The sequence below is a fragment of the Pristis pectinata genome, chromosome 16, assembly GCF_009764475.1.
Source record: "Pristis pectinata isolate sPriPec2 chromosome 16, sPriPec2.1.pri, whole genome shotgun sequence".
Lineage (NCBI taxonomy): Eukaryota > Metazoa > Chordata > Chondrichthyes > Rhinopristiformes > Pristidae > Pristis > Pristis pectinata.
In genome coordinates, this window is record NC_067420.1 from 37,316,314 (window position 1) to 37,343,695 (window position 27,382).

Here is a 27,382-nt window from a genome sequence, read left to right on the forward strand (position 1 = left end):
ACAAAACAACAAATTTCGCGACATATGTCAGTGATAATAATAAACCTGATTCTGATTCTGAACTGGTAGGTTAATTGGCTGCTGTAAATTTACCCCTCACCTGGTGTGGGGGGGACAAATTGTTGGAAATGTGGGGAGAATAGGTTACAGGGTAAAAATATTAGTGGGGGAATGGGATTGCTCTGTGAGCCAGCATAGATGGACCAAAATGGCTACCTCTATATTGTGAGCAAGAGTGGATCTTGAATCCACAACTTTCGGACTCAGAGGCAAGAGTGCTACCAGATGACACTAAGTTGTTGTTGTTATCATCAAAATGAAAGATGCGTCAACACCCAGAATGGAATGTTTTCTAGACATTTATTGCAATGGACTGGTCAGGTAGAACATGGGTTCCAAGTGACATTTACATGTTAATAAGTGCTTACTTTGGATCTCACTACATCATCTCTTCCAACTTAATATGGTAACATATTACTGTAAAATTTAGGATCATAATACTTGCATCGCACCTGTCACAGAAACCAGCCTCCCCTTCTTGGACTCTTGTTTTTTTCTCTCTCTGCCTTGGTGAAGCAGACAGCATAATCAAAGACCCCACCCACCCGGGTCATTCTCTCTTCTCTCCTCTTCCATCAGGCAGAAGATACAGGAGCCCGAGGGCACGTACCACCAGGCTTAAGAACAGCTTCTACCCCACTGTGATAAGACTATTGAACGGTTCCCTTATATGATGAGGTGGACTCTGACCTCACGACCTACCTTGTGACCTTGCACCTTATTGTCTACCTGCACTGGACTTTCTCTGTAGCTGTGACACTTTACTCTGTACTGTTACTGTTTTTACCTGCACTACCTCAATGCACTCTGTACTAACTCTATGTAACTGCACTGTGTAATGAATTGACCTGTATGATCGGTATGCAAGACAAGTTTTTCACTGTACCTTGGTACAAGTGACAATAATAAACCAATACCAACACCAACAGTCTTTGACTAAGAGATGGCTTTTCTTCATCTGGATTCTTCCCAACTTGCACCTCCAAGTTGTGCTAACTACCAGAACCCAACATTGTTCTCTAACATTGCGCTGGAGCTTTGGGGTATTTTTTCCAGTGATGTGGATATCACTGACAAACCCAACATATATTGTTTATCCCTCATTGACTCTGGACTGAGGAGGCAATTTAGAATCAACTGCATTCAATAGGTCTGGAGTTATGTATAAACCAAACTCTTTTCTCGGCTCTGTAATGGGAAGATCGCTCAAAGTGGAGAAAGACCATTCGGGATGGCGCTGAGAATCTCGAGTCCATGCATTGGGAGCACAAGGAAGCCCCGTGCAAACAGCAGAAGAAGTACACGGCTTCACAAACTACCCACCCTCCAGCCTATGAGCCACCTCCTGCCCTGTCTGTGACCTCTGCAGATCTCACATTGGCCCCGTTAATTCACCTCAAAACCTGAAAAACTGGAATGGAGCAATACACAAGAAGTGCTGGAGGAACTCGGCAGGTCAGGCAGCATCCACGGAGGAAGATAGACAGTCAACGACGTTTCGGGCTGAGACCCTTCATCAGGACGGGAAAGGAAGAGGGCAGAAGCCAGAATAAAAAGGCGGGGGGAGGGGGAGGAGTGCACGCAGGCAGGAGATAGGTGAGTTCAGGTTAGAGGGGGAAGATAGGTGGGGGGGGGGAGATGTAATAAGCTGAGAGGTGACAGGTAGAAGAGGCAAAGGGCTGAAGAAGGAGGAATCCATTAGGAGAGGGCAGTGGACCATGAAATAAAGGATGGGGGACGGGAGGAGAGGAGACGGGCAGGTTATCAAGGTGGGGGAAGGGAGCCACAGGAATAAGGGAAGACAAAGGAGCAGGGTACAAGTCAACCTCAATCCCAAGGGACTGTCTATGAAGCTGCAGTTAAACAATAGGACAGACTGAGTAAGGATGTCATTGTTTTCACCAGAAAATCTTGTTCAGCCAGATGGTCTCCTACAACAATCTTGGTATATTTGTTTATTTCCAGATTTATTTAACAACTTGAATTTAAATTCTCCAGCTGCCACAAATGGGATTTGAACTTGTGTCTCTGGGCCACGATTTTGAATAACAGTTTAGTAACTCATAAACTTTGCTAATCTGCCTCAAGATATGGACACAGCTATGAGTAAAACCCAGGAAAAATCTCAATATCACAGATCGTAGAGGTTATTTTTGCCTAAGTTTTTTGAAATTATGAAATTAATTAATAAAATCAAATTGGAGGTGAGTTTAACTGGTTGGAGGCTGTGACAAACATCTTCAAGAATATATGATCTATGCACCAACTTTATACTCGCCTCTCCTACAATAGGCCTCCATTGGCACCGGATTACCAATTCAGTCCATGCCCCTGGCATTCTACAACAATGGAATCTCAAGATAGTGGGAAGAAATCTTGGAGGAAATCCTAGCAGCACATGTGGAAAAGCTGTACTGCAAACAACAACTGTTTGCTGGCCTTCAGCTGCTTCAGTGCTTGAGGACTTTCCAAAGTCAAATCCAGTGTATTAAAAGTACCAGCTGAGCTCAACAGTAGTGGTTAGTGTAAGACTATCACAGCGCCAGTGATTGGGGTTCAATTCCTGCCGCTGTCTGTAGGAGTTTGTATGTTCTGTCTGTGACTGCGTGGGTTTCCTCTGGGTGCTCCGGTTTCCTCCCACATTCCAAAGATGTACGGGTTAGTAGGTCAACATGGGTGTAATTGGGTGGTGCAGGCTCGTTGGGCCGGAAGAGCCCGCTACCGTGGTGTATAAAGTTTTAAGTTTTAAAGTTTTTTTAAACAGATTACAAATCAAGTTCCAATTACCACTGTGAATGCAGCTTCTTTTAGAGTTAAGAGCTGTGGGCATGCTATGTTGGCGTCGGAAGCATGGCGACACTTGTGATCATCAAACATCCATTTACACTGATCCCATTTTATTCTCCACACACCTCCATCAACTCTCCCCAGATTCTATCATTCACTAGGAGGAATTTACAGTGGCCAATTAACCTACCAACCCGCACATCCTCGGGATGTGGGAGGAATCCTACGCAGTCACAGAGACGAATTGCAAACTCCACACAGACAACACAAGAAGGTCAGGATTGAACCAAGGTCACTGAGGCTGTGAAGCAGCAGCTCTACCAGCTACACCACTGTGCTGTCCGTGACAGAGATCTCTTCTGGCAGAGGTGGGATTGGTAAAGAATTTCTCCAGACTTTCTGGCAAATACCACATTAAATACTCAACTATGGGTTATTTACCCATCTGGGGTCAGATCGTATAACAGGCTGGACAGTCTTCTAATTAGGTTAGAATCAAGTTGTGATGAAGGGTCTTTGACCTGAAGCATTAACTCCACTTCTCTTTCCATGGATGCTGCCCGACCACCGGAGTGTGCCCAGAATTTTGTTCTCATTCGTGTTAGAATGGTTGGGATCCGAACTTTAAATAAAACTTCACATTTTCTAACGGTGATGGCAGTCCCCTTCAAAACTTCTCCTCCCTTAAAAGTGCTCCCTAAAACCTGCCTCTTGTATCAAACTTTTATTCCCAATGGCTTTCCCTGACTCGATATTACTTTGTCTGGGGTGGCACAGAGGTATAGCTCGTGGAGCTGTTGCCTCAAAGCTCCAGCAACCTCCGATGCCGTCTGTGTGGAGTTTGCAAACTCTCTGTGTGACCACGTGGGTCTCTTCCAAGTGCTCCAGTTTTCTCCCACATTCCAAAAACATGTGGGCTGGTAGATTTATTGGCCACTGTAAATTGCCCCTAGCATGTAGATGAGCAGTAGAATCTGGGAGGAGTTGGTGAGAATGTGGGGAGAATAGAATGGGTTGGGATAGAATTAGTGTAAAAATGGGTGCTTGATGGGCAGAAAGATCTGCTTCCAACGCTTTCTCTCTCTATGACTCTAGTATGCTCTTGTGAAATGAGATATTTTATAAATTTAAAACTGCTAAGTTTTGCCAAGAGAGCAACCTCTCACCCTGCAGAGAATTACTATAATAGTCACCTCTCAGATCCCATTATAAAATAGTCAGTTACTTGAAGGCAAAACAAGCTGCCACTGTAGGCTTATCTATTAACATTTACTATTTCTTGTACTTATTTGTCGTGGGAGGGAGAGGGTGGGCTGGGTGAAACACACAATACAATTTAAAAGGAATGATTTACAAATATGATCACAAGAATATGTGGAATAATTCAAACATTATTCAGATTGTTAGAAGAAGTTCATGAGAAACATGAATACAGAAGGAGGAAGGCAGTGCAGTGGCCATTTTCACTCTTGTCTGAATGCTGTACAAGTCGAACAATGTGGTTTAACCTGCACAGTCGCTTATCTTTACCCTAGAATAAGACTTTGACCCTTTATTCTGGAGAAGAAGTGATTGAGAATATTAGAGTAGAACTGAATCCAGTGGACCACTCTGAGTTAAAAAGATAAAGGAGATCAAGGCTACAATAAGTGGAAGACAAATGTGGACAACCCCAAGTGTAAGGTTTAGCTTGTAGAAGGATGGTGAAGACGTGGTTGTGGTGGGGTGGGGAGGCGGGGTATCACTTATGAGACTGTTGGGGATTTTAGTAGGAAGGAAACCAGTGTTGGATAGCATTAGGTGGGCCAAATGATTTTCCTCACACCCTCATTGTCAAAATCACTGAATTAATGGGATAGATCGTCCCCTGCATTTTATTTTATCACCACTTTATCTCACATTTATACAAGGAGTGCACACGTTTAGCGAGTTCTCCTTGTGTAAGGATATTTGAGCATCTCATCAGAGTCATACGTCAAGGTTGTGGAACTACTCTAAGGATTCAGACAAGGCCATTTGCTGAAGAATTTTTAAGGATCAGAGATAATGACTTAGTTCGATTGACGTAGGAACTATAGCAGCTGGGCATTTTCCTCTTTTTTCACTTGTGTAGCAAGTGGCTGGATCTGCCTTGGCCCATTCCCAATGTGGACGTGATGGTGGATCAGGTTTTCCAAGGCTGGTTAAAACCCAGGATTCCACGCTCTGAGTCTGCACCACTGCACAGTCTGTGACATTGATAGTTATCAAAGTGTGGTACTGTTAAGGCATTGGTGACTAAAGTGGGTGGTGGGGTAAAAAATGAGAGTAAAACACTACTACCCTCACCATCCTCTTATTTCTTGAACTGAAACAAAGAACAAGTTCTTTGCAAGATTAGATTGATCTTGACATGAAAAACTTGAGTAGGGGAAAAAATAGGTATGTGGGAGTAATTGAGGTAGAATGTAGGAGCATACTTGAAGCAATCAACCCATCATGCATGCTCCACCACTCAATAAGATTGTAGCTGATCTTTTACATTTTGTGCTATGTTCCTGGACTAACCTCATATCCCCTGACTGCCTACAGTGGTGCACTACAATCTTTGCACCACGCTGTTGCTTTGAGTTTGTGGCTGTATTTATTGTTACCATGTATACTGTTTACTCTGTGAGCTTCACACGAGCAAGGAATTTCATTGCACCCTGGTGTGTATGACAATAAACTAATCTGAATCCTGAATATCTAAAAACAGCTTTCAAAGAGCTGGCACAGCTATTATGGGCGGAATGGCCTCCTTCTTTAATTCAAGACTCAAAGAGATCAGATGATTTCCCCATAGCTTTCCTTATGAATCAGATCCAAACCAGCTGATCAGAACCCATTACAAAGAGTGGAAATTCCTGAAATTGTCAAGGATTAACTGCTTATCATCAATAAATCTCTTAAATTCCTGGTTCCAATGCTCACAGCCCTCCTCCCTCATCAATAAATTTAAGCAGCATTACTACGACATGGTTCAGTTTTAATTTATGAGTTGCGTCTGCCAACATACTGATAGGATTTTGGCAGCAACTTTCTATAATCATGGAGATTGATACAATAAAATTTAGTCTTGGCTGACAACAGCTAAGAGTTTCCACATGTTGTAACACAGCTAATCCAAATTATTTTGAACTAGTGTTGGTTGGAATTCTTAACCTAACCACACCACAACACTCGCCTCTCAGAATACTTCTGAAATCATCATTATGTCACAAAAAGACACAGATTTGGGATCATAATATTTGGTTATTGAGGAAGGACAGAATGCTACAGGTTTATCACAACTGAAGCTTCACAAGTACCCAACATACACCGCCGCTGTCTGTCAGGAGTTTGTACATTCTCCCCATGTGTCTGCATGGGTTTCTTCCGGGTGCTCTGGTTTCCTCCCACATTCCAAAGACGTACGGGTTAGGAAGTTGTGGGAGTGCTACGTTGGCACTGGAAGAGTGGCGACACTTGCGGGCTGCTGCCAGCACATTCTCACTAACGCAAAAAGATGCTTTTCACTGTGTGCTTCGAAGTACGTGTGACTAATAAATAAAATATCTTAATATCTTAAAAGTTACAGCACAGAATGAAGGCCACCTGGCCTTCCATGCAAAGATAAGAACACGTTCGTTTAATCCCACTTCCTAGTCCTTTATCCATAGTCGTGTACATAGAACATAGAACAGTACAGTACAGAACAGGCCCTTCGGCCCACAATGTTGTGCCAACATAGCTATTCCCTCCTACCTACAGAATGCCCGTATCCCTCCATTTTCCTCTCATTCATGTGCCCATCCAAGCCCCTCTTAAAAGCCCCCAATGAATTTGCCTCCACCACCCTATCAGGCAATGCATTCCAGGCATCCACCACTCTCTGAGTAAAAAACGTACCCCTCACGTCTGTTCTGAACCTACTCCCTCTCACCTTAAATGCAGGCCCTCTGGTATTGGATCGTTCAATAATGGAAAAAAGATATTGCTTGTATGTTACCCCACTTTGAGTGCTCATCCTTTTAAAATGTAATGAGCTTTTACTCAGACACCCAATCCGGCAGCAAGTTTAAGACCCTTCATTGAATGAAAATAAAGTGTCCTAAAGTCACTTCTAATCAACTCCATGGCCCCTTGTTTATTAGCCATTATCCTAAGGCAAATTTCTATTCACCTTATCTAGACCTCTCATTATTTTCCATACCTTAATGAAATCTCCCCAAGGTCTCCTTTGTTCCAAAGAATATGACCCCATACACCATAATCCTTCAGCCAGGGCAACATCCTGGGAAATCGTCTTGGCATATCCTGTCCAGGGTTCCATCAGCTAGCCAGCTGAGCTGCTGCCTCACAGCTGTAGAGGCCTGGGTTCAATCCTGACCTGCAGTGGAGTTTCCACATTTTGGGTTTCCTCTGGCTGCTACTGTTCCCTCCCACGTCCCAAAGCTGGGCAGGTTTGATAGCTTAATTGGTCACTGTAAATTGCCCCTAGTGGTAGAATGTGAGGTCAGTTGATGTGAATGTGGTTGGAATAGAATTGATGTAAATGAGTGTTTGATGGTCTGTGTGGAATTGATGGGCTGAAGGGCCTATTTCTGCTGTTTGATTCTATAATCATGTTGTGAAAGAGCATGGTGTGAAATGAGGGCACGCACAACTCTAATTTCTGCAGTGAAATTAGAGACTGTAACTAACTCCAACCGTAGATAGTCTACACTTCTACAGCATTGAAGCATAAAGTGTTCCAGTGACAGAGAGGTGCACATCAGTCCCATTGGGACATTATTTCCACCACCATCTTCTCACTTCAGGCTGGCACTCTCTTCTCTCCCCTGTTCATACTTTCCCCCTCCTGCTACAGCATCTTGTCCTTAAGGTGTACGCCGTTGACTCCAGCTGTGTGGAGCCCAGAATTTCTAATTCACTTCCACTTTCCTTGTTTCAATCTTTTTCCTGTACGTGAGTGGTCTTGCATTAAAAGAATATGCTACAAGTTCATTTACTCTGCACAAGAAGGAAATATTGACATCAGGTAAACATTTAATTTCCAAAGAAGGTAGAAACATGTGATAAACTTTACATGTAATAGCAAAGGTAGATTCCAAGGACCACACCCTATTATCAGCCACTTTCCCACTTTTGTTTTCCACACGAGCCGTTGAACCAATATCCTACCTCTCCTGGTGCAGAATGAAGGACATCTGGTTTTATTCCAAAGATCTGCAGGGGATTTCTTCCTGTGTCCTGGCCAACACTCACCCCTCATCCAAAATCAGTAAAACAAAGAGTCTCCTGGCTGGGGTAAGGAGTTTTGAACGTCCTGGAAATTCTCTGTATTTGATCCAAAATCTCCAGTTACTTATGAAAATTAACCCTTGGATTTCAGAATGAAAACTCAATCACTGCAAATGGAAAGGCAAATTCCCACAACTCCACCCGTACAACTATGTGAGTGTGCTTCTTAGGTCTCAGAGTTACTAAATGCTAAACATCTTGGCTTAGAAGTTGCTCTACTACACTCTGGTGGCAATAAATCAGTGTGTTGTCTCACCAAAGGGCTGTTCTTGAAAGGCCCTTAGCCAACATAGACTTCAATTACAAGGTTCCCTGATGTGTTGCTGGGTTTCCATGTATAACAGTGCACTGTGTCAGTCTCAGCATGTACAACTCTGTTGATCTATTGCAACACATTACAGCTGCCCACACCTGGGCTAGCAGGTGCACTCTCAGCAGCCAGTTCTTAAAGTAGCATAGTACAATACAAGCAGTCTCTTCCAGCCAAGGGTCTAGATCCAAAACATTGATCGCCTGCTTTTCTCCACGGATGCTGCCTGGCCTGCTGAGTTCCTCCAGCATCATTATGTTTTTCATCTAGATTCCAGCATCTGCAGTCCTTTAAAGAATTAAAGAACTGTCACTGCAATAAAAGAAGGTGATGGGAAGGCTGGAAGAGGGGGCAGAATTGGAGGGATCAGTGAAGAAGGCATGTTCTTTGTGCAGGGAAGCCACAAAATTCCCTGCAAGATGTCAAGGTTGAATTTCTCTTCAGACAACCAAGAGGCCTGGAAATGAGACCGTTTCTGGGTTAGCAGTCTTCCAATGCATAACACTGTTCTTCTCGGAGCAAAAAACGAGCTGCTGGTGGAACTCATCAGGTCAGGCAGCATCTGCGGAGGGAAAAGGGCAGTCGACATTTCAGGCTGAGACCTTTCATCTGGACTGAAAGATAGCCAGTAAGAAGAGGAGAGTGGGAGGGGTGGGGCAAGGGCTGGTGAGGTGAAAGGTAAGGACCAAAGGGAATCTATCCCTGTTCTGTCTGAGGGAAGGAAGGCAAGAATAGAAGTGTAGGAAATGGAGGAGATGCAGGTGAGGGCTCCATCAACCATAGTTGGTGGGGTGGTGGTGGTGGTGGGGGGGGGTGGTGGTAAAGCCCCCTGTCCAAGACATCTCAGATGTGCTGGAGTGGAAAGCCTCACCTAAAGAACAGATGCAACGGAGAGGGAGAAATGGATGACGTCCTTTCAAGAGACAGTATAGGAGGTGGTGTAACACACAAAATGCTGGAGGAGCTCAGCAGGTCAGGCAGCATCTATGGAGGGAAATAAACAGTCGACGTTTTGGGACTTGATGAAGGGTCTCGACCCAAAACATCGACTGTTTATTTCCCTCCATAGATGCTGCCTGACCTGCTGTGTTCCTCCAGCATTGTGTGTGTGTTGCTCCAGATTCCAGCATCTGCAGAATCTCTTGTGTCCAGGAGGAGGTGTAATCTAGGTAGCTGTGGGAGACAGTGGGTTTGCAGTAAATGTTGGTGAATAGTTTATCTCCTGAGATGGAGACAGAGAGATCAAGAAAGGGAAGAGAGGCGTCGAAAATAGTCCACATGTCTGATGAAGACCCTTCATCAGAGTTGGTGAAGAGAGAAAACGAGTTAGTTTTAAGTTGGAGAGAGGATGTGGGAGAGATGGATAGACTGTCCAATTCCCTCCACAGATGCTGCCTCACCCTCTGAGTTCCTCCAGCAGCTCGATCTTTGCTCCAGATTGCAGCATCTGCAGTCTCTTGTGTCTCGCTGTTTCTCCGGAGTTGTGCAAAGGAATTTCTCAGCCGCCATGTACAGGTTACAATAATCTGAGAGGTGCTGAGAGATACCGGCTGAGGGCAAAAATTGAACTTGCCGAGGCATTACAACTGCCTTGGCACTGAAAAGATATGTGAGGTAAAATGCAAAGAGTCTCCGGTAAACGTGACTCACTGACGCTGAATCGATATTTATTGGAGAGCAAAGGAAGGTTACTGAAGCAGATAAAATGGAGGTTCTCAACATCTGCCAGCTGGGGCTGTTATACTTCCAGTACAAGTGGAATACAGAGACGCAAAGGAACAGGTGGGTTAGAAGAATGCTACGAACTCATACCAAAGGGTACTTTCAAATAGTTCACAAACGCAATGACAAGTGTTCAATATAAAAGCTGATGCAAACTGTCCCTCATCTAAGAACAGAACGCATCCACTTTTTATCCCCCACTTTGCTCACATTTTAACCTAGACAACAGGCCTTTTGTCTTGGAACAATGACAGAATTAAAGAAGAAAAGGAAATTTACAGAAGGAATCTGTGCTAGTTCTTGGCGGACAAAGACCCCATTGAAGGGACGGCAGAGCTGAGCGGTGCTGGGATGCTATGCTTTACGCCCTCAATCCCCAGCACGCAGCCGCTCTACTGATTCCTTGCCTCTTCTCATAAGTGATCAAGGGTGCAGAATGCAAGTAAATGTCAAGCAGATCCTTGGCAGTTGCCCATACGTCTTTGAACCCACATGTTGAACAAAGACAAAAATCTGGAACATGCCCACGTTGTGATATTCAGTTTGTAAACAGCAATCTCCCACTGCATTTCCCCTCCTCGCACCTCAGCTGAATCCAAAAATGTGCTGTAATACCTGCTGCAAATCAACTCCAACTGTCTGACATAAATGAATTGCATTGAAAAGAAATGGCAGACACTGGAAATCTAAAATAAAAGCAGAAAAATAACTGGAATACCCAGCAGTTCAGACAGTATCTGTGGAGAGAGAATCAGAATTAACATTTCAGGTTGATGAAAGAGGCACTTACAACAAGGTCCGTCACAACAGCACCTCATCTTCTATCTGGGAACATCGTAGGCGTCCAGATTCAGTACTTCCCTGTTTTTCTCTCCACAGATGCTGCCTGAACTACTAAGTATTTCCAGTATCTTCCATTTTTATTTTTACACCTGGTGTGGTAGATCATTCATGACACAAATACAGCAAATGCAGGAAATACTCAGCAGGTCAGGCAGCATTTGTGGAAAGAGAAATGGAATAAATATTTCAAGTTGAAGACCCTTGCAGGCAGCCCCCAGCACATTCTCAGTAACGCAAAAAGACGCATTTCACTGTGTGTTTCGACGTACTTGTGACTAATAAATAAATAAATAAATCTGGGTGTCATAGAGAAACAAAGGACTGCAGATGCTGGAATCTAGATGAAAAACACAATGATGCTGGAGGAACCCAGCAGGCTAGGCAGTATCTGTGGAGAAAAGCAGGTGGTCAACATTTCAGGTCAGTGCCCTTCTTCAGGACTAGAAGAAGGGTCCTGACCCAAAACGTTGACCGCCTGCTTTTCTCAGTCCTGAAGAAGAGTTCTGACCCAAAACGTTGACCACCTTCTTTTCTCCACGGATGCTGCCTAGCCTGCTGAGTTCCTCCAGCATCATCGTGTTTTTTATCTAGGTGTCATGGTTAGCACTGCTGCCTCACAGCTCAGGATACTTGGGTTTGATCCTGATCTTGGAGGCTATCTGTGTGGAGTTTACACATCCAAGAGGGTGAGACAGATATTCGTAGGTGATAGTTAGAACCAGATGATGGGGAGTGGTGGTGGTGGTGGGGGGATGGGTGGTGGGGGGATGGGCGGCGGGGCGGGGCGGGGGTGGGAAAATGATAGGCAGATGGAGTCAGATGGGGGAGGGTTGGGGGTGACCACATGTGTTTCTCCCTGGGTGCTCAGATTTCTTCCCACGTGCTGGTTGGTAGGTTAAATAATTACTGCAAATTGCCGCTGGTGTAAGTGGGTGGCAGGAGTTGACAGGGAAGAGAGACGAGAGTGGGTTTTACGTAGATGGGTGCTTAATGGTTGGCTGAGACACAATGGGCCTGGAGTCCTGTATCTGTGCTGTGTGATTCTATGACTTACAAGAGAATAACCAAACAAAATTCGGCCCTGGGCCATTCAACAGGATATTAAAGCAAATAATCAGAAGTTTTGCCAATGATATTGTGGGGCTAAGGGAAGGGAAAGACAGGTGGTGTGATATAAGAAAGAAATGTAGTAAAATTGCACAAGTTATGTGTCCCACAAAGAACAGAAACAAATTAGAGTTAAAACTCTTTTGGTCCAGTTTGGATCCAGTCCTAGTTGGATCAGGACACAGGTCGTGGAAGTTATTTATGACTCTGGAAGATAGTTTTTCTTATTGCCCAATAAAACTAGTTGCACAGTTTAGTGGCTTTAATGTTGTGAAATGTTTCAAGGCACTTCGCAAGTACATTCTGAATCAAAATCTGACTCACGGCCACAAGAGGAGATTATCGGGATAGATTGCTAAATTGATCAAAGGGGTAAGTGTTAAGGAGAGCGGTTAATCAGAATGGTAGGGAGCCAGAGAGGTTTAGAGAGGATATTCCAGGAAGCTCAAAGCTAGTTGGCCAGTGTTGTAACTTTTAATATCGTTGATGTGCACTGATGGAATCAGATGCGCGTAGTGACCATGACGATGTCATGTCACACCTGCACAAGACGTTGGTAAGGCCACGTTTGGAACACTGCGTACAGTTCTGGTCGCCCTGCTGTAGGAAAGATGTCATTAAACTGGAAAAAGCACAAAAAAGATTTACTAGGATGTTACCGGGACTGGAGTGCTTGAGTTATAAGGAGAGACGGGACAGGCTGGGACTTTATTCCCTGGAGCATAGGAGGATGAGGGGTGACCTTCTGAGGTTTAGAAAATCATCAGGGATAAAGATAAGGTGAGTAGCCTCAATCTTTTCTGGAATAGAGGGAATAGGTTTAAAGGGAGAGGGAAAGATTTAAAGACGACCTGAGGGGCAAATTTTTCACACAGAGGGTGGTGGGTATATATAACAAGTTGAGAAACAAAGGACTGCAGATGCTGGAACCTAGATGAAAAACACGGTGATGCTGGAGGAACTCAGCAGGCCAGGCAGCATGGAGAAAAGCAGGCGGTTGACGTTTCAGGTCAGGACCCTTCTTCAGGACTGAAGATAGGAAAAGGGGGAAGCCCGATATATTAGGAGGGAAAAAGCAGAGCAGTGATAGGTGGACAAAAGAGGGGAGGTGGGGTGGGCACTGTGTGGTGATAGGTAGATGCAGGTAAGAGATAGCGATAGGCAGGTGCGGGGGAGGAGGGAGAGCAGATCCACCGGGGGATGGGTCAAAGGGAAGGAGAGGAAGGAAAAAAAAAGGTAGAAAAAAAGAGGCTGGGAAAAGGAAGAAGAGAAGGAGCATGGTGGTTGGAGAATTCAATGTTCATGCTGTTAGGCTGCAAGGTTCCAAGACGGAAAATGAGGTGCTGCTCCCCCAGTTTGTGCCTGGAATTCTCCCGGCAGTGGAGGAGGCCGAGGACTGACATATCAGTGATGGAGTGGGAGGGGGAGTTGAAGTGACTGGCAACGGGGAGACGCAGATCGCGGTTACGGTCAGAGCGCAGGTGTTCTGTGAAATGGTCACCTAATATATAACAAGTTGCCAGAGGCAGGTACAATTCCAACGTTTAAAAGACATTTGGACAGATACATGGATAGGAAAGATTAGAGGGATATGGGCCAAGCGCAGGCAAATGGGACTAGCTCAGATGGGTAAATTGATCGGCATGGCTGAGTTGGGCTGAAGAGCCTGTTTTTGTGCCGTATAGCTCTATAACCCTATGAAGGTTTACAAGACTGTAAAACGTAACAGAGGCATGGAGGGACAAAGTCATAGGTACAAGGATGGGAATTTTAAAATCAAGGTGTTGTCAGACTGGGAGCCAACATAGGTCAACGAGGACAGAGCTGAGAGTTTAACTGCTAGTTAAGATATGGGAACTGGAACCTTGGAGGAGCTCGTTTAAACGTGCTTAAGTATTTCAAAAATGTGCACTGATGAAAGAGCAACCTCAGAGCCAGAAGGGTCAGAGACACACCGACATTGTCTCAAGCAGATCACATCTGATGAAGCAGATAACAGTTGGATGAGGCTGTCAGACAGACACATTTAGGGAACAGGACTTTCAACTTTTAGTGTACAGAGTTTGATTAAACATTTAATATTTGAGGAGAGAACTTGTGGTTTGAAGTCTAGTACGTGATAGGAGGATATTTGTTTTTTTTGTGTATAATCAGTACACAAGGGTTAACTTTTAATATAACAGGTATGAATTATAGTGCATGGGAGTATTTTTCTCTTTGAACTGTGCAGATCTAATTATTTTCAGTAAGGAGCAGTACACAGTAACACCACCAGTCACAAATCTGCTGACATTTGGAATAATCTAGAATGCTTTTTCTTGGAAACATTTATTAGAAAAGTAAATAATAATGTTGAACATGGTGGTTAATCAGAATTCTGCCAGAACTCAAAGCAATTTAGTAATACGGGGCCCTCCCTTCAGTCTCAGAATATTTCCAGACTCGTGTATCATCTCAAAAAGGTGGGACACTTGTGTTTTAATTACAAGAGCAGCAGCTTTTATTTATACAGCACTGATAACATGGTAAACCATTCCAAAGGCATTTCACAGACGCATCATCTCACAAGGTTTGACACCAAGCCAGGTAAAAGAGAAAGCAGGGCATTGTGACCAAAACCTTTAATCAAGGATTGTTTTAAAGGCAAAGAGGTTTAGCCAGGTACTTCCAGAGCTATGGCTGATGCTGACAATTGTGAAGAAGTGCAAAGATGCATAAGAAGCTGGAGTTGGAGATCTGTGAGGATTACAGAGCTGAAAGTTAAGAAAAGGGGAGTTTGAAAGGGATCTGAAAACATGGATGAGAATCTTAAATTAAGCAAATGTTAGGCCAATTGGAATACTAATCAAGTTCACAGTCTATGCAGAAAAATCATGCTTTTCCTATCAAAAAAGGGATATTTTTCAAATAAGTGTCACAGTACATCTTTTGCTGTTCACCTGACCTTAAGGACAGAACTTCACTCAAGATCTTGGACCAAGCCCACATCTCAACACTGCCATAATGGTGAATTCCATCAGTTACTGGACATCCTGACAACAACCCCTTCACATGTTTCAAGGTAACAAGGTCTCCAGCTGTTCCAACAACCCAGAATCTGCTTATCCAATTAAAGGCATCCAATTGCACATTAGCTGTAAATTAACTTGCAATTACTGTTGCAGATAATCAAGATTTCACTGTAGTGTTGGGTGTTGATTAAGGAGAAATGAAATGTGCACAACAAATCCCAAAACAGCAAAGCAACAGATGGAGAACAGGAGATATTCTCAGGGAATATCAACAGGAATAAAAAAAGGGGATGTGTGCTGCATTAAAACCTCTAACCACCTTTCCAACCAGCTTCAGTAGGACCACGTTAACTTTGGGTGGCACAGCTGGTACAGCTATTGCCTCGTGGCCTCCAGTGACCTGGGTTCAATCCTGACCTCTGGTGTTGTCTTTGTGGATTTTGCACGTTCTCCTGGTGATCGTGTGGGTTTCCTCCAGATGCTCTGGTTTGATGCTCCTCCCACATCCCAAAGGCATGCAGATTGGTAGGTTAATAGACCGCTGTAAATTGCCTGTGTTTGTGGGTGAGTGGGAATTAATAGGAACGTGGTGAGAAATAATAAATGGGGTTAATATAGGATTAGTGTGGCTGGGTGCTTGATGGTCAGCATGGGCTTTGTGGGCCAAAGGACCTGTTTCCATGCTGTATGACTGCATGTCTATGATGCCATATCCAAACATGCATAAATCTCATCCTTGAATAAATACAATGACTGAGCATGCATAACCCTTTTGGACTGCACAATTCCAGATTCACAAATCTCAGAACAAAGAAATATCTACGTTCCCCAGTTTTAGAGGAAGTAGTCTCTCAGCACATACCCTCACCAAATCTTGCGTTTCGATGGGATCACCTTACGTTCTTCGAAGTACCAATGAAAACAGACCAGTCTTATTCAACCTGTCCTCCACGGACAATCCCCTCAGCCTTTACCCGATGCCCTCAGAAACTACCTTAAGTGATTGGTTACGGTTTAACCCAATAAGAGTGAATTTTGTTGGGAGGACAATTTGACAACCTCCATAAGTTACAGCCAGGCACTTCCGACAGCAATGATTCATCTGACAAGCTGAACAGCATCTATAAAAAAGGAAATGTTTGGCCAAAATAAGATCATGCCACAAAGGAAATATTTTCACTGGTGCTGCTATTTTGATAAACTTTGAGCACTTCCTGGATCTCTTGTAATTTACTTTCTCTCCAGCACGATGCCACAGTTCAGTACAGAGGCTACAAGGTGTTTAAACTTCAGTGCTCTGTGACACTGTGTTGGGAATCGAGGGTCTGAGTCACACCTGCGTTAACTCATTGATCTCAGCTAAATGGATGAGGAAAGATGAATTCTTTTCTAAACAGAGTTGCACAACAACTAGGAGTGTCATTACTGAACATCTTGTACTTCATCAATTGTACAGGAAGAAATAAATGACACTACACTTGCTTTCTCCTTCCCGTATTCACCCAGTTCCCACAGCATAAGCACTTAACCCCAAATCTTTCATAGAGTGATTACATTGCAACACAAGACAATCACTTGGCAACTCCGAGTCATCAAGTAATACATCATGGAAACAGGCCCTTCAGCCCAACCCATCTATGTTGACCATGGAGCTCACCAAGCTAATCCCATTTTCCCACATTTGGCCCATATCCCTCTAAACCCCTCTTGGCTTTTAAATGTTGCTATTGTACCTGCCTCAACCATTTTCCCTGGCAGCTCATTCCAGATACACACCACCCTCTGCATGAAGAAGTTGCCCATCAGGTCCCTTTTAAATCTTTCACCTCTCACCTTAAACCTGTGCCCTTTAGTTTAAAGATCTCCTCCCCTAAGAGAAAGACCACATGCGTTCAGCCTATCTATGCCCCTCTTGATTTTATCCACCTCTATAAGGTCACCCCTCAATCACTTACATTCCAAGGAATAAAGTCCTAGCCTGCCCAACCTCTCCCGATAACTCAGGCCCTCGAGTCCTGGCAGTGTCCTCGTAAATCTTCTCTGCACTCTTTCCAGTTTATTGGTGTCTTTCCTATAACTCATCTGATTTGGGGATGACAAGTCTCAGGTGACCAAGGGGGTAATATAGTGGTGGGGTGCATGAATTTCATTTTAGTAAAGGAGTGTGATTAAATAGTTAACAAGCATTAACAAAATACTAACATATTAATTGACTATAATAATCATACAGCAAAGTGCAGCTTGTCCCTTGGAAAACATTTGATCAATAAATAGTGAGAGTGTTCCCTTCCAGAGCATTTAGATGTTCTACTGCAATTCGAGGCCGCAACTTTGTACTGCTTTTTGTAGGAGCATGTGCGCCTGATCTCTTCAGAAAGGCAACACCACCAACTTGCATTTATATAGTGCCTTGAAGGAAGAAAAAGGTCCTCAGATGCTTCACAGGAGCGTCATCAAATGAAATCTGCCACAGAGCTACATAAAGAGGTGCAAGGGCAGGTAAACAAAACAATTTAACAATATCTTAGCAAGGGGATTTCAGGGACCAGATACCACATGAACTGTCGCCAACGATGATAATTAAATTCACCCAGAGCAAAAGAGCTGGTCATTGAATTCAGGAAGGGCGACGGTGTAAATGGTCCTGTCTATATCAATGGTGTTGAGGTCAAGAGGGTTGAGAGCTTCAAGTTCCTAGGAGTGAACATCACCAATAGCCTGTCCTGGTCCAACCACGTAGACACCACGGGCCACGAAGGCTCACCAGTGCCTCTACTTCCTCAGGAGGCTAAAGAAATTTGGCATGTCCCCTTTGACACTCACCAATTTTTATCACTGCACGATAGAAAGCATCCTATCTGGATGCTCTGCCCAGGACCGCAAGAAACTGCACAGTTGTGGACACAGCTCAGCACATCATGGAAACCAGCCTCCCCTCCATGGACTCTGTCTATGCTTCTCACTGCCTCGGTAAAGCAGTCAGCATAATCAAAGACCCCACCTACCCAGGACATTCCCTCTTCTCCCCCCTCCCATCGGGCAGAAGATACAAAAGCCTGAAAGTACATACCACCAGGCTCAAGGACAGCTTCTATCCCGCTGTTATAAGACTATTGAACGGTTCCCTCATATGACAAGATGGACTCTTGACCTCACAATCTGCCTCGTTATGTACCTTATTGTCTGCCGGCACTGCACTTTCTCTGTAGCTGTGATACTTTACTTGGTATTCTGTATTGTTTTACCTTGTACTACCTCAATGCACTATGTAATGAATTGATCTGTGTGAATGCTATTCAAGACAAGTTTTTCACTGTACCTCAGTAAAAGTGACAATAATAAACCAATTCCAATTACATACCTAACTCAGAGTGAATGTCATTGCTAGGCCGATATTGAACAGTAAGATAAACACAAAGCTAATTGGTTTCCTGCTGCTTTGATCCGAGGCATTGCAGAGCTACCAATTCGGGAAGGAGCAGGAATGGGAAGAGGGAAACACTCACCCGATGATGTTACTCCATCTTGACTAATTATTCCAACCTCCTCCCCATTATCTCCACTCCTTGAAGGTAAAGCTTGGACTGAGGTGTAAGTGAGGAGCTAGAGGTACACCTTTGTGTTGTCCTACCACTGTGGAAGGCAATACGTGACACAACCATGCACACATCATCACTATATTGGTACCTTACAACTCATACAGGCAAGATTAGGTGGGCACAATGTTATTGCCTGGTGGCATTAACCCCCACTACAGGACACTTCAGTCAAAGGAACCCTATCCTTACAGCAGCTGTCCATTGTCACCGCAACTAAAACCTAAATGTTTACAGCTCAGGTACAATTATCACCTCAGAATCTTAAGGTCGTGGTGCTTAATACTTAGGCACACTCGGGCTGACACTCTAGATGAGTCACATCGCTTTCTTCTGTAGCATAAGTTTGTACGATTCTATTGGTGAGAACAGCTGGCCAGAGCAGTCTGGTAATATGATTATGATAATTAAAGCTTTGTAAGAGATCCTGTTACAAACAAAGTGATTACACCCTAGATCCTCCAGATTATTTATATAATTGAAGTTCCTAATTTCTGGTATCACTTCAGTAGATCTCTATTCCTATTGGAGGCTACATCCAATGGGGTCTCTGTTTTGACAGCTGGACACATGAAATACTTCTGAGATATACAGTGAATCAGAAGATTCCTCCTTACCTGATGTAATGCAGTGAGTCCATCTTCATTGCACAAATCCGGATTTATATTTTGCTTCAGTAAGAGGCTCACTGCAATAAAAACATTACAATTACACACAGAAAATCTCTGCCTTTCAGCTGACTTTCCCCAATTAAAAAAAGCAATGGAGCTTTATAGAATGATATACAGGAGGCTATTCAGTCCATTTTGCTCATGCTGGGTCATTGCAGAGCTCTGCCAATTAATCACCTCCTCTTTCCCGATGGGGATTTATCCAACTCAATTTTGAAAATGATTTTGAACCTGCTTCCATCATTCTTTTAGGTCGTGAATTGTAGAATATCACAGCTTGCTATGTACCTCTGTGCCATAGGGAATGTAAGGGCTGTGTAAGGGCACAGAGTCAATAGACAATAGACAATAGGAGCAGAAGTAGACCATTCGGCCCTTCGAGTCTGCACCGCCATTTTGAGATCATGGCTGATCCTCAACAATCAATATCCTGTTCCTGCCTTGTCCCCATATCCCTTGATTCCCCTATCTATAAGAAACCTATCTAGCTCCTTCTTGAAAGTGCCCAGAGAATTGGCCTCCACTGCCCTCTGAGGCAGTGCATTCCACAAATTCACAACCCTCTGGGAGAAGTAGTTTTTCCTCACCTCTGTCCTAAATGGCCTAGCCCTTATTCTTAAATCATGCCCCCTGGTCCTGGACTTCCCTAACATCTGGAACATATTTCCTGTCTCTATCTTGTCCAATCCCTTAATAATCCTGTAGGTTTCAATCAGATCCCCTCTCAATCTTCTCAATTCCAGCATGTACAATCCCAGTCTCTCCAACCTCTCAGCATAAGACAGTCCCGACATCCCCGGAATTAACCTCGTAAACCTACGCTGCACGCCCTCTATAGCCAGAATATCCTTCCTTAACCCTGGAGACCAAAACTGTACACAATACTCCAGGAGTGGTCTCACCAGGGCCCTGTACAAATGCAAAAGAATCTCTTTGCTTTTGTACTCAATTCCCCTTGTAATACAGGCCATTAGCCTTCATCACTGCCTGCTGCACTTGCGCATTCACTTTCAGTGACTGATGAACAAGGACTCCTAGATCCCTTTGTATTTCCCCCTTACCTAACTCCACACCATTCAGATAATAATCCGCCTTCCTGTTCCTGCTCCCAAAGTGGATAACCTCACACTTATCCACATTAAACTTCATCTGCCAAGTATCTGCCCACTTACCCAACCTATCCAAATCACCTTGAATTCTCCTAACTTCCTCTACACATGTCGCACTGCCACCCAACTCTGTATCATCAGCAAACTTGCTAGTGTTATTCACAATGCCTTCATCTAAATCATCAACATAGATCGTAAACAGCTGCGGTCCCAACACCGAGCCCTGTGGCACCCCACTAGTCACGGCCTGCCATTCTGAGAAACATCCATTCACCCCTACCCTTTGTTTCCTATCCGCCAACCAGTTTTCTATCCATGTTAATACCCGCCCCCCAATTCCATGAGCCCTAATTTTACCCCCAACAGGTCCTTCGGCCCACTGAGTTCATACTGACCACCATCGGCCCATTTACATTAATCCTACATTAATCCCATTTCTTTTCTCCCCATATACTAATCAACTCCCTCCAGATTCTACCACTCACCTACACACTAGGACCAATTTACAGTGGCCAGTTAGTCTAGCAATCTACACATCTTTGAGATGTGGGAGGAAACCGGAGCACTAGAAGGAAACCCACACGGTCACAGGAATATGTGCAGATTCCACACAGACAGCACAAGGTCAGGATCAAACCCACGTATCTGGTGCTCTGATGGCAACATTTAAGAGGGGAGCATATCCTATGGTGAAATCCTAAAACTATCAGTTTTGGAGAGTATGTTCCCAAGTTCCTCTGATAGTTTGAAAGCAAATGAAAACGGTTATACGCCAGGTCTCCAACCCATGGTGCTTTAACTCACATCACTTGGAGAAGCTACAAAGCATGAATTTGGCCCCAGCTTCCCAGATTTGAGAAAGACAAAGTTAGCTCATGTTTGATAGCAACTTTTAAGAGGCACTTAGACAGGCAGATGAACAGGGAGGGAATGGAGGGATATGGACCGTGTGTAGACAGATGGGATTAGTTTAGGTTGGCATAAAAGTCAGGCAGAAAGATACAAAAGCTTGAGAGCATGTACCACCATGTTGGAGGAAAGCTTCTATCCTGCAGTTATCAGACTTTTGAACGGACATCTCATATGTTAAAAGATGAAATCTTGATCTCCCAATCTACCTCGTCGCAGCCCTTGCAGTTTACTTGTATACCTGCACTGCACTTTCTCTGTAACTGTAACACAATATTCTACATTTTGTTTTCTTTTTACTATCTTGATGTACTTGTGTACAGAACGATCTGTCTGGATGGCATTCAAACAAAAGCTTTTCGCTGTATCTTGGTACATGTGAAATAATGAACCAAAGGGTCTGTTCCTGTGCTGTACTGTTCTAGGTTCTATGTTCTAGCACTGTCCTTTCAAACTATCTTGATTTTTAATTGTTGGTAGACCATGCTTCTGCTGTATAGGCCATAATCTTTGAAGTGCCTCCCTAAACCTCTGCCCCTGTACATAAGTTGTACCTCTTTAACTAGACTTTGGCCATTACATGGATTCAAGGCAAAGCCAGCTCACAAGGTATTAGAGGCGTGTACAAGGTGAGGTGGTGTGAGGGCAAGTGGGAGCTTCCCCTTGAATAATTATCTAAAACAGATGCGTGTCTATAAATGTGTCTACTCTCGAACACTGCAAAGCATTGCTGAGTGTGTTTGCCCCTCCAAATAAGAAGCAAATATAAAAACCCCAAACACCCCTTGTCATCGCAACTACTGAGCTGCACGAAGAGAAATAGAGAGGTGGGAAAGAAAAGGGAAGAAGCGATCTGCAAGTACAAATGTTGGTCTGAAACACAAAGAACAACAAAGTAGAGGCTTCTAGTGAATTGTTCCTGTGCCCGGCCAAGTTTCTAAAGTAACCGGAAATACCTTAAACATGATAATGATAATGAGAGAGAACGTAATCTTGCATGATCAGAGCTTCTCCCCCCATCTCCAGTTCCCTAGCCTGTAGCAGTCACACCCTTAATTCCACCTAATATTTATAATTTCTTCAATTGCTTGTAAATTACATCACATGGCAGCTAAGGAATCAAAATCAGTGCCCAGTGACTGATGTCAAACTGAACCAGTTAAAATTGCAGTGAAACAGTTAAAAGCACAACTTCTTCACTTTAATTCAAACAACATATGGCATTTTAGTTGATTTAAGTCAACAGTCAAAGTTGTTCATTATAAACAAATATCAAAGTGGGACTGATCTGAGCTGGGAGATTTTACAGCTGCAAATTGGCTATGTACCTTAGAACAAAGCCAAGTTCCTTTGTAGTCTAGTATCTACTGAATTAGCATCCAGTATCAAAAGACACAAGTTCAAATCCCATTTTGGCAGTTACAGAATTGGTATTGGAATTGAAATTCACTTTAATAAATCTGGGATTGAAAAGTTAGCAGCAGTAATGGTGACCTCAAAAACAACTTAGTAAACTAGATTCAAGTTCAAGGCCATAGGGAAGGGGCCATGACAGTGAAACCCCTAGGCTATGAATGAATAAGAAAACAAAGATGGCAACAAAGAAAACTGGAATTCTTGCTTAGAAAGAATGTTTGAGAGCAAACTACAAAGCACCAAGATTCTCACCTCTCTTTCTTAGACATATACTCATACTAATCTCTAGTGTCAATTTCAGTTATTGTTATGGAGTCATACACCACAGAAGCAGGCCCTTCACCCACTGTATCCATGTTGACCATCAAGTACCTATCTATACAAATCCCATTTACCTGCATTTGCTCTGGAGCTTTCTATGCCTTGGCAATTCATATGCTCATCCAGATGCTTCTCAAATACTGTGAAAGTACCTGTCTCCACTAGGTTCTGCAGTTATTTTGATTTTCATGAATCCACACTGCATAGCTGACTCCTAATGGTATCTAAAGTGGCCTTGCAAGCTAATCACTAATTTAAAGAAGCATTGATTAAATAAGATCCACCACACCTTCTCACAACAATCAGGGATAGCCCTACAGCACAAAAACAGTCCCTTCAACCCACTATATCCACGCAAGTCCTGTCTATACTAATCCCATTCACCAGCACTTGGTCTGTAGCCCACAGTGCCTTGGCAATTCAAGCACTCGTCCAGATTCTTTTTAAACGTTGTGAGAATATGTCCCTCCACCACCTCCGCAGGCAGTGAGTTCCAGATTGCAACCACCACCTGGGTGAAAAGATTCTACCTCATATCAGGCTAGGACTTCATTCCTTGGAGAATAGGAGACAGAGAGGGATCTTATAGAGGTGTATAACATCATGAGGGGCATAGATAGGGTGAATGCACTAAGTCTTTTCCCCAGGGTGGGGGGATCAAGAACTAGAGGCCATAGGTTTAAGGTGATAGGGGAGAGATTTAATAGGAACTTGAGGGGCAATTTTTTTTTACACAAAGGGTGGTATGTATGTGGAATGAGCTCCCAGAGGAAGTAGTTGAGGCAGATACAATAACAACTTTTAAAAGACAGTTGGACAGGTACACGGAAAGGAAAAGTTTAGAAGATTATGGGGTCAAACACAGGCAAATGGGACTAGATTGGATGGGCATCTTGGTCAGCACAGACCAGTTGGGCCAAAGGGCCTGTTTTCGTGCTGAATGACTCTACGGCTCTCTCCACTCTAAACCTCTTATTCTTCATCTCAAACATATGTCCTCTGGTCTTAGACACTTTTGCCATGGGGAATAATTTCTTACTATCTACTCTGTCTATGCTTCTCATAATTTTTATATACCCCCTATCAGGTCCCCACCTCAGCCTTCTCTGCTCGAAGGAAAACAAGCCAAGCCTATCCAGTCTCTATCAGTGAAATGCTCTATCCCAGTCAACCTGGTGAATCTCCTCTGAACCCTCTCTAGTGCTATCATGTCCCTTCTAGACTGGTGACCAGAACTGCACACAATATTCCAGCTATGGCTCAACCAATGTTTTATAAAATTGTACCAAGACCTCCCTATTCTTATTCTCTATGGCCCAGATTTTTCACTCAGATGGATATAGGGAGCCAGAGAAAGAAAACACCAAATAAAATTCAAAGAACTTACTGTTAGTTAAGTGCTTTATTCTGACCATTTATTTTATCCTCAGAGTTCACACTGTAGTCACTGGGATCAGGTGAAGAAGTGCAGATCATTGTTCTAATTGTGTTCTTCCTTGTATAATTTTGTGTAGTTTATGTTTAATTTATGTTTTTCTCGTGAATGTTGTGTCTCTAATGCTAAGTGCCTGTGGTGCTGCTGCAAGTAAGTTACTCAATACACCTGTGCATACATACATGCAATAAATGCTGGCCTCGTCACCAGCATGCACATCCCTGAAATATGATACATAAGTAAACATTAATGATACAAGGTTTATTTAATATCTGTTTATTAATTGAATTGAAACTGTCAGCCACCAAACTGGGATATGAATTCGCATTTCTACATCATTAACCTATGCTTCTACATTCCTGCTCTTCAATGGTACCATTCCCCAAAACCTGCAGAGAATCTATGGTGACACAAGAGGCTGCAGACACTGGAAGCTGGAGCAACAAACAATCCGCTGGAGGAACTCAGCGGGTCGAGCAGCATCTGTGGGGGGAAAGGAACTGTCGACGTTTAGGGTCGAAACCCTGCGTCAGGTTGAGAATGTATGGTGAACGTTCTAAAACAAAAGCTTAAATTAATACAGGTTGAAGCTCTAGTCTGGCATTATGTGGCCCGGTAAGTCCCGTGGCCTGGCATGTTTTGACTCTGGCCCGATTGGTTTGCAGAGTGGTCACCAGGTCAGCTGTGTTAGCAGCACCAAGCTTGTTTATATTTTTAGCTGAGTGTTTTGGTTACACACTTGCCTTTGCTAAATACCTTGCCCATATTTTATCCCCACAATAGACCAGGAGGTATATTTGATGAAACAATAAAAACTATTCCTAACGGCATTAACAATAGCTTTATTTTCTGTTTTACACGTTATTCTACTTTTATGACATAGCAGTAAATATGCAGAGTGAACCAGCAAGTCTAGGGGTTAGGCAAATGTTTATGTAGGAGGTTCTTGAGGCAATTTCTGTGATCCAGCCTGTACTTTTACATCTGATTTCATTTATCTTCACTGGCTCTTTAAACAGGAAACCTCATGAATGGGAGTAACTTAGATCAGCAATGTAATTACATCAGCACTGTGCACATTTATAGATGATTACAATTTAGTAAGCTCTACTTAATGAACATTTGTGACCCATATGTTTTTTGTATAGAGAGGGCCCTTTTGTGTACATCTGTCAGTTGGACACTTATGCGAATTGCTTGGAGAGAGAGGGAAAAAATAACTTCCCAATTTTCAAATTAATAGTCAGTGGGACTTCTAGTCTAAGTTGATCATTAACTAAATAATCATCCAATTGAAATGTGTTATCACAGCTTGAGTAACCAGAGCAGCCAAGGTTATCTGGACATATGTATAACATGCAGATTCTCACACACATGCGTGCACACACATACACAAAGTAGTGTAGTGTAGGATTAGTTAAACGTGAAAATTTACACTCCCCCTTGACTGCAGCTGCATTGGCAAATGTTAAATTGTAATGTTGAGAAATATATTCCTCATTAAAATGAAAGGATCAAAAGGGCACAGCTGTAATTCTCCAACCTCCCTTGGAAACATGCTGCTGTTGGTCATACATGATTGCCCATGGTAATTAAACCCACGTTGGTGCAAGCATCATATATGTTTAATGCAGGAGCTGTAAAGGGTTTGTACAGCAGACACATTCTCACCTCCAACAAAATAATAGGCCTGGAGTGGAAGGTTCTTGGTTTGATGTCTGGGCAACAGAGCTGAGAGTGTTGAACTACTGCAATCCTCCTCAAGTAATGTGGTGGTTATTTCATATATTCATTTTGACCAGCAGATGAAAATGAATTCAATAACTCTAAGATGACAGGCAAGTTGTGCCAGGTAGGAGAGGGAAGCAGGAGTGGAGTTGGGAGAGAGTGGCAGGTGAATCAAACTGGCTCCCAACTCCCCTTCCCTACCCGGCACAACCTGCCTGTCATCTTACACCCCTCCTCAGTCCACCAATCACATCGGATCCCTTCTCCTCTGTATAGTGGCCATCTCCCCTCTCAGTCCTGATGCAGGGTTTTGACTCAAGACGTTGACAATTCCTTTCCTCCTACAGATGCTGTTTGACCCACTAAGGTCGTCCAGCAGATTGATTGTTGCTCTGGATTCCTGCAGTCTCCTGTGTCTCAATAAATCTAATACTTGTGAGCTACCACAAGAAAAATAATAACCATATGAACTGCTAGACTTTTGTAATAACCTGGCCTAGACTCTACACGAATGAGTTACATTAATGTAGCACCTTTTATATTGCAAACTGACTCAGCATCCTTCATAAAATTGTCAGCAAGCCATACAAGATGCTATTAGCACATACTACCAAAGGCTTTGTCAATTAAGATACATTTTAAGGACTTAAAGACGAGAAGGGAAGAGGAACGAATTCCAGAACAAAGGGCCTAGTGATGAGATTAAAATTAAATATGTTATTTTTTAATTTACTCTGAAGTGGTCTATCGTGTCTTTCATTTTATTATGCAACAAAACTTAGTAGATTAATTGACTGCTGTAAATTACCTGTACTGTTGGTGGGTGAGAGGATTGTTTAGCAGGATGTGAGAATTGGATACAGGGAAATAAGTGGGAGAATGGGATTGCTTGGAATGTTGAGAGTTGACATGGACTTGATGGGCTGAATGGCCTTCTTCTGTGGCATAAGGAATTATGGAAATTACGCAAAACAAGCAAAGTCTCGGGATGATGAGCCAATGCATTCCTGCCCGGGCAGTGGCTTACGGTAATAAATGCAGCCTTTTCCACAT

The 27,382-nt window shown here is 43.4% G+C and overlaps 1 protein-coding gene across 2 annotated transcripts in view; it reads right to left on the minus strand.

The window, feature by feature from the left end:
• LOC127578840 (protein phosphatase 1 regulatory inhibitor subunit 16B-like) overlaps positions 1-27,382 on the minus strand; it is a 140,014-nt gene that overhangs the window by 41,069 nt on the left and 71,563 nt on the right. For both annotated transcript variants that reach the window (XM_052031354.1, XM_052031355.1), the window contains exon 3: positions 19,358-19,428. In XM_052031354.1, the coding sequence (XP_051887314.1) occupies positions 19,358-19,428 (71 nt within the window). The remainder of the gene's footprint in view (positions 1-19,357; positions 19,429-27,382) is intronic.